Source organism: Lissotriton helveticus, chromosome 6 (genome assembly GCF_964261635.1).
Source record: "Lissotriton helveticus chromosome 6, aLisHel1.1, whole genome shotgun sequence".
In the NCBI taxonomy this organism is placed as follows: Eukaryota; Metazoa; Chordata; class Amphibia; order Caudata; family Salamandridae; genus Lissotriton; species Lissotriton helveticus.
The window spans coordinates 222,949,262-222,964,987 of NC_136067.1; the positions used below are offsets into that span (position 1 = coordinate 222,949,262).

Consider the following 15,726-nt stretch of genomic DNA (forward strand, 5'->3'; position numbering starts at 1 on the left):
ATAGTATAATGTACTATTCCAACTCCAGTCTGTGCAACAGTAAGGAAGGTGTTGGATTTAAAATCCAACACCTTGGGCCCCCTACAGCAAGTCGCTGTAACGACTTGGGTTGTAATGGTATGCGGTGTAACAATGCGGTCATTGTAATGATCACATTTAAATGCATGTGATGTATCGCGTGCGTTGTAAACGATGTTCCTTCTCCAAGCCAATCACTGGTCTGAGCGGCCTGTTTGGCCACTCAGGCAGTGCCTGGGAACCTGGGCATGTTTTCTAACAGACTGTGCAACACAGCCAGTAGGAGAACATGCTAAGTGCGTGTGACTCTTTGGCCGGTCCAAAAGGGCCAGCCAAACAGACATGTGCACTTAGGGAGTGCAAACCACTCCTCACTCTGCTCTGGCGAGTTCAGCCTTGCCTGCCTTGACCTGGCTTCGGTACCAAACAGAGAAATAAAATGATAATAACGCCTTGTTATTATAATTTAATTTTAAGTTTTGCACTGCTCAAATAGTGGGGCAGCGCTCCTCCGCCTTAATGGAGGAGCCACCACTGTTATTTTGTAACATCGAAACTCGTAGACTACCATAGTAGGTAATGAGTTTGACGTTAGTAGCCCCGTCTGTCAAACTCTAGTGGTAGAAGATTTGCACTGTGATAATCATTGTTGGGCCCTCCTAGGAGAAGATTGTTTGATCACTATAATTGTGAATATAATTTTAATGTTACACGTGGTATTTAGGTTTGTGTGTATTAAAGTACTGTGCTGTGTTACAATGGTAAAACTATGTTACACAATGCACAATACCATTCCAAGATGTATTTTAACTATTTTTAATAGTAAGAATATGCCTGTCACGTTTACGTGGCAGATGTGTAATTTTTACTTTAAAGCTCTTCATTAATCTTGCATGAACTTAAAAAAAATCTATATATTGTGAAGCATTTCTATTAAAGTATGTTTCCTTTTATGTAGTGTGGAACGTTAAGTTAAAAATTTCGAGTACCTTTTTTTACATTTAATTTTAGAACCAATACCACTTTCCCTTTGCACCATGGGGGTACAGAATATTAAATCAAATTAAATTCGAAAAAAATAATCTAAGCAAATGCTTTTTAGAACAGCTAATTTCAACAAAAAATCCACATCCCTTAACGGATTAGGTTCATTTACAGTTTCTGTGCTCGGTTTGTTCGTTAAATATGGGAGCGGGGCCAAGTGAGTGGTGTGGCCAAGGTTGTAAGTGTAACAAGCAGTGCAAGTTGCTGCCCTGCGGATGTTCTACAACCCTGCATTGTATTCCAGCCTTCAGGGGCTGTCGCAGGATGCCGCTGACACAGGTCAAACGCATGGGATGTGAAGGGAAGCATAGGTGTGAAATGTAAGCCAGCACAGTCCCTTTGAAGCTTGTTCCAATGGAGAGCATGGCTGCCTAAAAAGGCTGTAAAACATCCCCGCGCCTTCCTATGGTATGCACCATTAACCTAAGTACACTAACTTGTACTAGGCCACCCAAAGAATTTATATAAAGTTTACTTTTTTGCTAACTGTGTTCCTTCGTCTTGCTGCTTACCTGAGTAGGTTCACTGTAATCTCTGTATATAGCACACACGTTCGCTTAAAAATGAAATTAATTATTTCCTTGTGCTGTAAATGGGACCTCACTCTCTGCTCAGACACCAAAGAAAATAATTCCAGGGCTCTGGAGCCAGAGAGAACGGGCTGTCTGGGGGAAATTAACCTAAAAACACACTGGAAATGCTAAAACGACTTGCTGGCGAGAATGGGAATTTGCCACACACGTAGTAGGGTCTAGGGTGCTCGGGCAGATTCCCTTGCTGAATTTAAATAGTCTATTTACATCCCCTCTGCAACCATTCAGACAAGTACAGGGTGACCTTGAGCTGTGATCTGTGAATGTCTCCATGCTTGGCCCTTTACTAAACCAGGGGGTGGCTCCTCCACTAGGGCGGAGGAGCGTCGCCCCACTGCTTTCTTGCAGTGCAAGAAGCAGAAGCATAAAATGGTAAAACTACCCTTTTATGTTTCTGCCTCTCATACTGCAAGAAAGCAGAAGTGTTTGTTTGAGGGCGGGCGGGTGGGCGGCCGGGGTTGCTCTAGGACAGGGGAGGAGTGGCTTATCCACTGCTAAGGGCGCTGACTGTTTGGTCGGCCCTCTGGGCCAACCAAACCAGTCATGCGCACTTTTCTACATGGAGAAAATGTCCTCCACTTAGGCGCCTAGCTGATCCAATCACAACACTGCCATTGCAGCATTGTGATTGGCTTAGGGGAGGGGAGGGAGGCTGCTTGCTTCCTCTTCCTGCAGGAGAACAGACGAGGCACAGACGAAGCGGGACTGGGCCGGTGAAGGTTAGTTCACTTTTTTATTTAAATTAACCCCCCCCCACCCCACCCCCCCCGTGTGCAACCCCGTTCCCTGCCCCACCCACGAGTTATGTCGGCCATGACTGTACTAAACCAAAACTCTTTATTGAACTGTGGGATCAAACATTACATATGGCAGAACAATATATAATTTTCCATAAATATCTAATATTCACGCTAGAGATTAAAAGAATAGGGATTAGCCATGGGTTGCCTCTAGGGTCTGAATCTTTTTTTACACTGAGGTCCCCCCCAGTAATGAGGAATTACTGGGTGAATTGGGAATCCTGATTCCATTGGATATTCCTCATTAGTCCCTGGTATTTTACCCTTTGATTTCAGCTCTTTTCAGCTATAAAACCTCCGGGCAAAACTGCTGTTTCCGGCCCCAAGGGGATTACCAGGCAGTGGCATAACCTAAAATGATGACGCTCCCCTGCAGAATGTGAAGGGAGCCCTCTGGGTCTCCCATAATCTCAGCTAGTCTTTTATGTTGGTCTGAATAGGCCACCCTGAAAGGTCTAGGGGGCCACTGGATGGTTGGGGCCCCACCTGCTCTACAGGGGCTTCAGAGACGTGTGCTATACACGTTACCATTTTGGGGGTTTCCATGGCCAGTGCAGAGGGGAAAGTTGTCTTTAACCAGTACTGCATTGCTGACAATCACCAACAATAGGTTATCCAGAATGTTCCCATCTCTGATGGTGGCTGCTTGGCCTGTGACATCATTCACTGCATGGCACCTTCTTAACTGTTTTCAGTACAAATTGTCCCAGACTTTGTGAATTTCTCTTGGATGTAACAACGAAAGAAGCTTTGCAAATCAAGCAAAGTTTTCAAATTGTCTGCAGAGTTTGCAAAGGTTGTAATAAAAATTTAGCAGTTTGCCCTAATCCAGAGACCATTCCTTTAGTGGTGTGTATGTTGCATGTAATCAAAATTAAACAATATACCTCGCTGCCAAGTCTTGGTTTATTTTACTTTCACTGCATGACTTATGCTCTAACCTCACCCTTCAGGGTCTCCTTCTTAGGATGGACCACAATACTGTTCCCTCTGTTCACGCAACAAACAGCCAACGTAAAATAACAGACTCACTGCTAGGTTGTGAGTTCTGTCATGCTGTACTCTGACTCTTCTAAGGCCCTCATTCTTTAAATCCTGATAGAATATGTTCAGAGAGATGGCTTGGAAATCAGGAATACCATGCGGAAGTCAGCCTGAAAGCATCGATTCACCCATTCCGAAATGGTAGTGTAAAATTTCACATGTTGTCGCTGCCACCATTTTCACTGGACCTCTGACCTGCTGGCCAGGGTGCCGCTCTCCGCCCAAGCAGCTCCGACGTAGCATCGCCTGCCGCTGCCCCAGACACCTCTCTCCCTGGTAGGTGTTTGGGGCCCTCCTCCACCGCTGGATGCTGCCTGCGCCTCATCCCTGGTGGTCCAGTGGGAGAGACTTGCTCTTCTGCTGTTCCACTGCTGTTCTCTGCCTTGTTGTGCCCGATTTTTTTTTGGTCTCTTTTCCTGTCTTTATTGTTTTTCACTGTAGTTTCTGTGCCTGTTTTGTCTGTGACTCTGTTTCTTCTGCCCTTTTTTGTTTTTGTGCCTATGCCCTTGTTTCTCCTCCCTGCCCGCTCTCGAGGCCCTTTTTCCCGCCGCTCCTCCCCCGCGGCCTCTCCCCCTGCCATTCTCGCGCCCGCCTCCCTACTGTGCTTCCCTCCCCCTTCCCTATTTAATGCCGGCCACCGCTCTGGTGTTTAAGTATGACCTCTGACCTCCTGGGCAGGGTCCCGCTCTCCGCCCAAGCAGCTCTGACGTAGCATCGCCTGCCACTGCCCTAGACACCTCTCTCCCTGTTAGGTGTTTGAGGCCCTCTTCCACCCATAGGCTCCTGCCTGTGCCTCATCCCTGGTGGTCCAGTGGGAGAGCTTTGCTCTTCTGCTGTTCCACTGCTGTTCTCTGCCTTGTTGGACTCGTTTTTGCTTTTAGAGTCTTTTCCTGTCTTTTTTTTTTCACAGTAATTTCTGTGCCTGTTTTGTCTGTGACTGTTTTTTCTGCCCTTCATATGTTGTTGTGCCTGTGCCCTCGTTTCTCCTCCCTGCCTGCTCTTGCCGCCCTTTTTCCCGCCGCTACTCCCCCTCGGCCCATCCCCCCTGCGGTTCTCTCTCCCACCTCACAACTGTGCTTTCCTCCCCCTTCCCTATATAATGCCGGCTGTGCCGCTAGCGCGGAAGGCAAGCCCATCTGTGTTTCGACCGCGCCCAGCGCCAGGAACCCTGAATCACCGACCATTCACCACTACTACTCAGCTGCCCTCCTCGCACTCGACCCTGGAAGGAGCAACAACTGCTAGCTGTCCACGCGGAACACCACCCACGGACAGTTCTCCTGCCGTCATTGCCGGCATAACCTCCCCACCGTTCGCACCCCCACAGCCACCGCCCCCCCAATGAACGCCAACACCACCGAAGCCCTGAAGTGCATCCTCCTCAATGTCCGCTCCCTGCAGAGACCCGCCATGGAGATCTGGGACCTCCTCAACACGCTCTCACCAGACGTCGCCTTCTTCACAGAAACCAGGATCAACGCCTCCTCCACCCCGACATCGCCACCGCCATCCTTGACGGAAACAAGGTCCAGAGGAAGGACACCCCAACCGCCCAGGAGGAGGACTCGCCATCGCACACTAGAGCTCCCTCTGACTCTCCGCCACTAGCGACTCCTTTTTCTCCACCGAACACCTAAGGTTCCAGATCCAGACCAGCCCTAGAACCACACTTTGCGGCTCCCTTGCCTACAGACCCCCCCGAAACTTGTGCTCCATTCGAAACTACTATCGATGACCTTATCACACCCCATGCCATCGCCTCCATGGACTACATACTCATCGGGGACCGTAAATTCCACCTTGACAACCTCAGTGACCTCAACTCCACCGCCCTCGTGGACAACCTCGCCAACATCAGACTGGAACAGCTCGTCACCATGCCTACCCACAAGGCAGGACACACCTTCAACCCCATCTTCGCAGGAGGTAACAACATCCAATTCAGACACACCACTCAACCCCCATGGACATACCACCACTGCGTACACTTCTGCGTCGACAAACCCACGCCACCCAAACCAGCACCGCGCCCTCCACAAAGGAACTGGAGCAAAGTCACAGAGAGCAGCTCAACTCTACCCTCAACCGCAACTCCCCCAACACCTTGACCAACGCCAACCTTGCAGCCAAAGAACTCCACAGATGGATCTCCAACTGCGCAGACGAGCTTGCACCCCTACGTAATCCCAATAGACAACACCCCAGGAAGGCAACCTGGTTCACCGCCGACCTCCAAGAATCCAGACGCACCTGCAGATGTCTCCAGAAGAACTGGAGAAACAGCAAAACGTCAGAAGATCGCACCACCTACAAGAACACCATGATGGGACACCACCAACATCAGCTCCACCAAAAGGACCTTCATCCAAAACAAGATCCTCGCCAACTCCAGCAACTCCAAGGAACTCTTCAGCATCATCCAGGAATTCACCAAGCCCCCCAGTGAAACCACAGACATCACCCCTTCCCAGGGCCTCTGCAACAAGCTGGGATCCTTTTTCCATCTGAAAATCAAGGGCCTCTACGACAAATTCAACAAGACACCCGACCCCAAAACTACATCCTTCTCCAGCAATGCCAGCCAGCCCACCATCTCCTCCGACCATCGAAGACACGATTCTGACCATGAAAGGCACCCACTCAGGAGCTCTCGCGGATCCCTGCCCACCACACATCTTCCACAGAGCCACCACCGCCATCTCTCCAGAACTGCGATGCACCATCAACGCTACCTTCAAGACAGAAATCTTTCCAGATGACTGAAAACTCGCAGAAGTCAGACCCCTGCTCAAAAAGCCCTCAGCAGGCCCCACGGACCTCAAGAACTACCGACCAAACTCCCTCTTCCCCTTCGCGGCCAAAAACACATAGAAGACCATCAATGCCCAGCTAACAAGATTCATCGAAGAAAACTCCATCCTCGACCCCTTCCAATCTGGATTCCACAGAAACTACAGCACCAAGACCACTCTACTCGCCGCCACAGACGACATCCACACTCTCCTCGACCGAGGACACACTGGGGCCCTGATCCTACTTGACCCCTATGCAGCATTCAACACTGTCTCCCACCGCACACTCACCGCCAGACTCCACGATGTCGGAATACAGGGAACCGCCCTCGACTGGATCCGATCCTGCCTCACCGACAGAACCCAAAGAATCAGACTGTCACCCCTCCTCTCTGAACCCACCAAAATCAACTGCGGAGTACCCTAAGGATCATCGCTCAGCCCCATAATCTTAAACATCTACATGTCCCCCCGCGCCGCCATTGTCAGACAGCACGGGCTCAGCATAGTATCCTACGCCAACGACACCCAGTTCATCCTCCCCCTCACCAACAACCCCATCACTACCAGGCTCAACTTCCAGGCAATAATGAAGGACGTTGCAGCCTGGATGAGCAGCAGCTGCCTGAAGCTCAACTCAAAGAAGACAGAGGTCCTTGTGCTCTGACCCTCTTCCTCTTCATGGGACAACACCTGGTGGCCCGCCACCCTTGGCGGCCCTTCCACCCCCACGGACCATGCCCGAAACCTCAGCATCGTACTCGACTTCTCCCTTTTCATGACCCGCCAGGTCAACACCATTGCCTCCAGCTGCTTGAACACCCTCTGCATCCTCCGAAAGACCTTCAAATGGATCCCCCCCGAATCAAGGAAGACCGTCACCCACATACTCATAACCAGCAGACTGCACTACAGAAACGCCCTCTACGCCGGCATCAACAAGTCTCTGCTCTGCAAACTCCATACCATACAGAACACCGCAGCAAGACTCGCCTCGGCATCCCTCGAAATGAGCACATCACCCAACACCTGTGGAACCTCCACTGGCTCCCCTTAGAGAAGAGAGTTACTTTCAAGATACTCACCCACCCCTACAAATGCCTTCACCACACCGGACCCCAATACCTCAACGAGAGAATCTCCTTCCACACACCCAAGCGAAACCTCCGATCCGCCGACCTCGCCGAAACCCCGCGCATCCTCAGAGCCAGAAAAGGGGAAAGAGCCTTCTCCCACATCGCGGCCAAGTCCTGGAACGAGCTCCCGATGGACATCAGACACCCCCCTCCCTGAATATCTTCAGGAAGACACTCAAGACCTGGATCTTCAACTGAACGGAGCTGCTTACCCCGCCGCAGTGCCTTGAGACCCTCACAGGTGAGTAGCGCGCTTACAATTCCCATGATTGATTGACTCTGGGAACCTCCTGCTTTTAGGCTCCAGTTACTTCTGGCTCAACCTCATGAGCCAACAAGATTTTCTTCTACTCCAGAACCAATTTTTTCCACGGCCCTGGCTGCTTAGGTTTCCTTGGTGATTTGGGAGGGGTAGGTTGGGAAGCCATTTTTATAGCCCCATTGTCCCATTATTTCAGCGTGGCCATGGTGACCGGGGAAGAGTACAGGACTCAACGTCTGTCCTCCCAGCACACCCAGGGAGCTATCCAAAAAGTTCTCTACATTAATTATTAGAGCTTACAAGAGAAATCTAGATGACTTTATCATGAAACAATTCCCCGTAAAGTTACTGGATGTGTACTCTTCTCTTAGAAGAGCTTTACAAATGATGAAAGAGTTCCATAGCAGATGATGTTTTACCTTTACCACGTGAAGTTTGGGTAGAAGATTGCAGTCAGCAAGCGTCAGGTCATCACCATCAAGGAACTTGCGCTTCGAAACCTTTTCATCCTCTGTACTGTTAGCATCAATCTCGTCAGGAAGAGGTGTGTTTAGGTAATTATCAAGTTTTTTCAATGCTTTCGTCAAACCTTTCTCCAAGCCTTTAGAAAAACAAAAGAAATTAACATTTTATTCAAAGTGAGCTGAAACATTTCTGGAACACAGAGCATAATAAATTCAAAACAGATATGAGAAATATACTTTGTTTAAAATCATCACAGCTTAGTCACAGTTTAATGGCATTATTACATATTTGATTTTATGTAGTGAAGATCAAGTTCAAGTTCAAGTTCAAGGATTTGTATAGCGCACTACTCACCCAGAGGGTCTCAAGGCGCTTGGGGAGGGGTTCATTATTTATCAAATAGCCAGGTTTTAAGTTCTTTTCTGAAGGAGGTGTGGTTCTGTGTAAGGCGGAGGTGAGTGGGTAGTGAGTTCCAAGTCTTGGCCGCCAAGTAGGAGAAGGATCTACCTCCCATGGTGGTTCTTTGGATCCGCGGAACTGCGGCGAGGCCTTGGTTGGAGGATCTTAGTTGGCGGGTGGGTGTGTAGAAGGATAGTCGAGTGTTGAGGCATTCGGGCCCTAGTTTGTAGAGGGCCTTGTGTGCGTGGGTGAGGAGACGGAATGTTATTCTCTTGTTGACGGGAAGCCAGTGGAGGTCTTTTAGGTGGCCGGTGATGTGGTCTTGGCGAGGGATGTCCAGAATGAGTCTCGCAGAAGCGTTTTGGATGCGTTGGAGTTTTTTCTGTAATTTGGCTGTAATTCCAGCGTAGAGGGTGTTTCCGTAGTCTAGTCGGCTCGTAACCAGTGCGTGGGTGACAGTCTTTCTTGTTTCGGTGGGGATCCAATGGAAGATTTTTTGGAGTATACGAAGTACGTTGAAGCAGGAGGATGAGACGGCGCTGACTTGTTTGGTCATCGAGAGTGAGGAGTCTAGGACGAATCCAAGGTTACGTGCGTGGTCTGTGGGAGTGGGGGCTGAGCCCAGGTCCGCAGGCCACCAAGAGTCGTCCCAGGCAGAGGGGGATGGTCCTAGGATGAGCACTTCCGTTTTGTCTGAGTTAAGTTTAAGGCGGCTGTTTTTCATCCACACGGCTACTTCTTTCATGCCTTCGTGAAGATTGGTTTTGGCGGTGTTGGGGTCTTTGGTGAGGGAGAGGATCAGCTGGGTGTCGTCAGCGTAGGAGATGATGTTAAGGTTGTGATGACGCGCGATGGAAGCGAGTGGGCTCATGTAAATGTTGAAGAGGGTGGGACTGAGTGATGATCCTTGTGGTACACCGCAGATGACTTCGGTAGCCTCTGATTTGAATGGGGAAAGACGAACTCTCTGAGTTCTTCCAGCAAGGAATGAGATGATCCAGTCCAAGGCTTTTCCTTTTATTCCGATGTTGCTGAGGCGTTGTATGAGGGTGTTGTGACAGACAGTGTCGAAGGCGGCGGAGAGGTCGAGTAGAATAAGGGCCACTGTTTCTCCGTTGTCCAGTAGTGTTCGGATGTCGTCTGTTGCTGCGATGAGGGCGGTTTCGGTACTGTGTTTGGCTCGAAAGCCGGATTGTGAGGGATCGAGGGAGTTGTTGGATTCGAGGAAGGCGGCGAGTTGGCTATTGACGGCTTTCTCAATGACTTTGGCCGGGAATGGGAGGAGGGATATGGGGCGGTAGTTTTTAAGTTCAGAGGGGTCTGCTGTGGGTTTCTTCAGGAGGGCGCTGACTTCGGCATGTTTCCAGCTTTCTGGGAAGGTAGCAGAGATGAAGGAGCAGTGGATGACATCACGGAGAAGGGGTGCGATGATGGAGTCTGCTTTGTTGAAGATGTGGTGGGGGCACGGGTCGGTTGGTGAGCCAGAGTGGATGGAGTTCATTAGGCGGATGGTGTCTTCAGTGGTGATTGGGTTCCAGGTGCTGAGGTTGTTAGAGGGCGGTTTAGGTTCTGAGGGGGGTGGAGAGGATTGTTTGTTGGAACTGTTTCCGAAGCTGTTATGTATGTCGGCAATTTTGTTGTAGAAGAAGGAGGATAACGAGTCGCAGAGGTCTTGGGAGGGAGTGATGTCGTTTGAGGCTGCGGTGGGGTTGGTGAATTCTTTGACGATGTTGAAAAGTTCCTTGCTGTTGTGGGCGTTGTTGTCGAGTCGAGTCTTGAGTGCTGATTTCTTGGTGGATCGAATCAGCTGGTGGTGTTTGCGGGTGGCTGCCTTGAGAGTGGTCATGTTGTCAGTGGTTGGGTTTTTTCTCCATGTTTTCTCTAGAGTGCGGCATAACTTTTTGGATTTCTTAAGGTCCTCGTTGAACCAGGGGGCCTTTTTGCTGCCATGTTTGGTGTGATGGTTTTTCAAGGGTGCTAATTCGTTGGCGCTGTGAGTGATCCATTGTTTGAATTCGATGGCAGCTTGGTTTGGGTCCGATGAGAGGGCGGGTGGGTTTCGGTTGAGCGATGTGAGGAGTTGACCGGTGGTGATTTTATTCCATTTTCTTCGGGGGATAGGTTGTGGGGGGTTGTGGTTCAAGGTGGTTTTGTAGCTGAAGTGAACACAACTGTGGTCCCAATATGTAATATTTCTGGCATCCAGATGCGCATGATTTGTAAGCAGCGTTTGAGGCGTGAATGTCTGAAGTAGAGGAGGCCTTCAAGAAGATCTGTGTATCTTTGGAATATTGGTAAACGTTGATGCTGTTATCTGCGAGTAGAGCACCAAGCATCTCCATGTAAAGGTTGAAGATGACAGGAGAGAGTATGGAGCCTTGGGGCCTTCACAGGTAATAGGGATCCTTTGTGACCTGAAGGAACCCATCTGAACAAACTGGTGTCATAACGGTAGAAGAACCAGTGACAGACATTGTCTGTGAATCCCATACAAGACTCTAAGGCACGTATGAGTGTGGCATGCCCGACTGTGTCGAAGGCAGCGGATGGGTCAAGCAATGTCAGGAGCAGGGGTCCCCTTCATCTGTGGTCAAGAGGGCATTGTCTAAAATGTGTAGGGTTGCGTTCTCCCTGCTGCAGCATGATCTGGCGCCAGACTGGTAGTCGAGAAGGAGATGGTTAGCACTGATGTGGTCTTGGAGTTGTACATAGACTGTTTTTTCTAATGATCTTGCTGATGAATGGTAGGCGAGTGATGAGTCAATAGCTGGGGAGATTATCGGGGTCTAATATAAGTTTCTATAGAAGTAAGATGATCTGGTCTGACTTGAAGGCTTCAGAGAAGATGTCATAATGAAAGTTGTTTCGAGTGATATGCAAATGTGTATACATGGATGCCGGACTGGGATAAAGACTTGTTGTTGAGATATATAGTAGTCGAGAGGTCATGATTTTGAATCACAGCAAGGCCAATACAGTTGTCCATTACATTCAATAATAGTAACATCTAATATTTAAATTGCTTACCAAATGTAGAACAGTGGTCTGGAGTGCTTTTTTAATGTTTCTATATATTAATATATATGTATTTATTTATACATCCACAGTCATATTTACATATATGCATATTTACACTTATATATAATTCTTGTTACATTTTGTTCAATTTAGCATGGACCTATTTAAAATTTGTTCTAAAGCTAAAGAAGTCTGTGATAAACTCCATCCTCAAGAGACGGGCACTGCATTGCATGTTAAACCATTGCATCTGAGGTCTCGGTGTGTTCATTCGACTATTTACGCGCTGCTCTCTCAGGCGGCGCAGTATTATGGCAGCTACCAGTGCTGTGTCAGTTCCCATCTGTGTCTCCACACTGAGGGGTGCCTCCAAAGCCAGGGGATCATCCCCACCCCTGAAGCCCGAGCTCTGCGTGCTGCACCAACCAGATCCTTGACTAACAGTAAGACTAACACAATTAGCCCAGTCGCTGCTGAGCAGAAGAGAAGGAATTCAGTGTGAGGCAGGGCCCGGCTGCAGTTTATGCTGCTGTAAGTGAAACCGTGTGAGAAAGAGCACGGGCAAATTAGGACAGCATGGGAGGGAGGTGTGTTAGCAGTCTGTAAAGCGCATGGTATGATTTTTAAGGACAACAACCTTGGCAGGACAGGTGGTTTTACTCCTTTAAAAGTATTTCTTATAAGTATGTGGCTGCACGACCCTTTTGTAGGCCTATGTTTACATCTCACCGCTTGTGATATATGTGTCTTGCAAAATTCAATAAAAGATGTCTTTAAAAAAGTATTTCTTGTAACAGTGAAAGAAAAGTAAATTCCCACATCCACAGGTAGCTCGACTGGACTTAACATGAGTCATTTACGTGAGGGAGTTTGGAGAACTGGCATATAGAGCGTGCAACTAAGATGTTGTATATACGCGCCACCTGAAACGTTGTCCAATAATTCAGATTTCCTTGGTAATTCCCATTTCTAAGGGTCCAGCTGGTGAGGGCCCTGTCATTCTGCATCCCCATATTACAGCTAACCCTCGTACTGGTAACTCCAGGTGTAAACGTAGCTCACCTGAACTATCATGAACATGTTATAAACGCCTTGGTGCCTAAATGTGCTGGAGTGAGTGCGCAAAGTAGTAGTAAAACATTCCAGATTTTAGGGGGATGAAAGGAAGGGCCTTCTCTCTATGTAGAGAAAAAATTATAGGAAGAAAAAAAACTGTGAGGTTTCTCAATCTGTTTCTTGCAAGTATGAGGAAGAAAATTGAAAAAAACATGCACTGGTTCAAACCAAATATTTTAAGATTTTGTTTCAGAATGAGGGGGTGATTCACAAATATACTGTCCAATCACAGCAACAAATCACACAAGCACATAATACCAAGCTTTTGCCCAAATTCCTGTGAGCGCATGCACCTACCCCATCGCAAAATGTGGACTAGCACAAGTGTTGGGGTAGGGTTGTAATGGATTCTAGCACCTTCCCCATCCTTAGAAGAATACCCTGAATATTCTAGTGCTTCATGTCTAAATCAGCCATTTAATGGCGTTGTGGATGTCAGCTATCACCGAGCTGTAAAGAGGACAGGTAACAGTGGCTAACAGGAGCAGATGGCATTAGCAGTTGTCATGCATACTATGTCCTCTTTTAAATGTTGATAGGAGACATCAGCACCAGCGACCACGGAAGATCGACAAACTAGACACTGTTTGTATCCTATAAACCATGAAGGATGCTCTTTTATATACATTATCTTATCAAGAAGATTCATTCCCAATCCAATATGGCAGCTGTAATCATGAGAGATTTGGTAGTCTTGCAGGATTGCATGAGAATCTGGCTGTGGCAGCTATGTTTAGCTTCAGTCTATAAGGAAACGCCTAGCATTTTGTGAGTGCTTCACAGTCGCTCAGAAGGAATTGCCATCTGTTCGATTTTCGCAGAAGTAATGCAGAACCTCAAGAAACCGCTATCCTGGTACCCTTTGTCTGCTATTTTTTGATGGATGGTATGAGAACTTGTTACCACAAGAACAAGGATTATTCTTAATAATCTTAATATTCTGTAATAATCTATAGAAAGATTTGATTTTAGAAGAATGTATGACCATGATAGGATTATGTTTATGTTGTAGCATTTCAGTATTACTGAGTTGTTGTGAGTTAACAGCTGCTTTCATTTTACACAGGGATTGTTTTTGGCTTCAGGTATTGTATTAACACTTGAACTTATCTATACGTGGTGATGTATTAATGCTTTTTGAGTAAGAGTTATGGTTTTTTTCAGAATATTGAGTAAGGTCAATACTATTGACGATAGAGGACTGTCTTACTATTTTTGTCAATTATCTTCTAAATCTCTCCTTACTCTTAGAGGGGACCTTCTTCTCGTTGACCAAAATCAACACAACATCTGAAGAAAACGATCCCTGCTAAACCAGGGTTACCACTCAGCAGTTTTTCTCTTCTCCTTACTATTTTCCTCTGGTTTTCTCTTAGAGTTTGTTACTACAAGGAGCTCCAAGAGATTTCAGGGTCAGGGCGGAGCATCCTTGATCTTCAGGACATCTTTGCAGAGGTGCTAAAGATCCGACAGTGGGCAAACCTGATTGAAGCTGAGGAAATGGACCTCCACTCTTCAGGTGGCTACTCACTATTGGTAGCCACTGGGCAAGGTTCTGAGACTACCGGATGTATGATAGTACAACACGATCATTTTGATTGCGGTACTTTACATCGCGGATTTTACAACGCAAGTCGTTACAACGACTTGCGTTGGAGGGCGCGGATTGCGGATTATTATGATTTTCTATTCCAACTCCAGCCCACGTAACAGTAGAGAAGGTGTTGGAATAGAAAATCACAATATTCCTTAACCAAGAGCGCCATCCAGCACAAGTCGTAGTAATGACTTGAGTTGTAATGGCAGCGTGGTAAAGGTTGTGCGGTGTAAACACCGCGTTGTAAACGACGTTTACCGAGACGACCCATTGCCATCATTTATTTGTTCTTCGCTGGTCAGGGTTATGCCAAATCTCTCAATTCTGCTCATATACGTCCCATCTGGACTTCCAGCTACAACACTTACTGCACCAACTCTAGAGCTGCAAACTGACGAAACAATTTACAAAGTTCTCGAAACATGTGTGTGATGATTACCTTTAAAATGTGCCTCTTCTACAAGTAGGTTACACAGTCTTGTTAATTTCCGTTTATGCTTTTCCTTTCAATGCACAAATTAAGGGTGATATTGACACAGAAATGTCTATGATCAACAAAAAAAATATGACATTTAAGCCTCATGTCATGTTGCAGATCTTCAGAAGTGAACTTGCACGTGACAAATGCCAAGTGGGATAATTCATATGTTCTGCGTACTTTTAACTGCACTTTTTCAAGCCAGGAAGTGTTTTAATTAAAAAAAAAATGATATGTAGTACTGTAGATGGGTATCCTAGAAAAAGAAGGATGTTTTTCACCAAGGGATTCTAAGCAACATCGAACAGATAACGAGAGCAAAGCTTAAAATGTCATGTCTATATCAATCCCTCATTGGGAAAACCTCCCCTTTATGTACAGGAACCCATCTACAATGTTATGACATGTAGCACCCCCACATTCCCTTCCTCTTCTCCGATGAGCAGTGCAGGGGTAGACCAGTCACAGAGGAGCCATGCACAACATGGCTTCTCCCACACCCGCACTACCCCATGATACATTAATACTCAACCATCTACCTGGTGACCTGCCACCCATGGCAACCACCCACTCCAATTCCCCACCTGAATTAGTAAGAATGTACCTGGTGTCCTCCCTCCCATCCCCACTAACCTCTGCAGTACCCCACCCTCCTATTCCAAAATACTTAACTATCTGGGCCTAGATTTACAAATAAATAGCGCCTCAGAGCGCAGCAAGTGAAGTTGCTGTGCTGCGTTGTGTGAGTGGGAAAGAGCAGAGCAGCGCCATATCTTGAAAGATGTGGTGCCGTTCTGCCCTACTCTAGCTCTGGCACACTTACAGCCACCTTGCGCCTATGCAGGCACCCTTGTGCCATACTGCAAGGAGGTCTGTGTGGTCAGCATACCTTTTGTGCAAGAAGGAATGCATTCCTTCACAAAATCTATGCTTTAAGGCTATTTCCTCTTCATATGATTTTAGC

At 47.5% G+C, this 15,726-nt stretch overlaps 1 protein-coding gene across 2 annotated transcripts in view; it reads right to left on the reverse strand.

Annotated features, from left to right (window-relative positions):
- CLIC5 (chloride intracellular channel 5) overlaps window positions 1–15,726 on the reverse strand; it is a 517,917-nt gene that overhangs the window by 25,399 nt on the left and 476,792 nt on the right. For both annotated transcript variants that reach the window (XM_078647637.1, XM_078647638.1), the window contains exon 5: window positions 8,109–8,290. In XM_078647637.1, coding sequence (XP_078503763.1) covers window positions 8,109–8,290 — 182 coding nt within the window. The remainder of the gene's footprint in view (window positions 1–8,108; window positions 8,291–15,726) is intronic.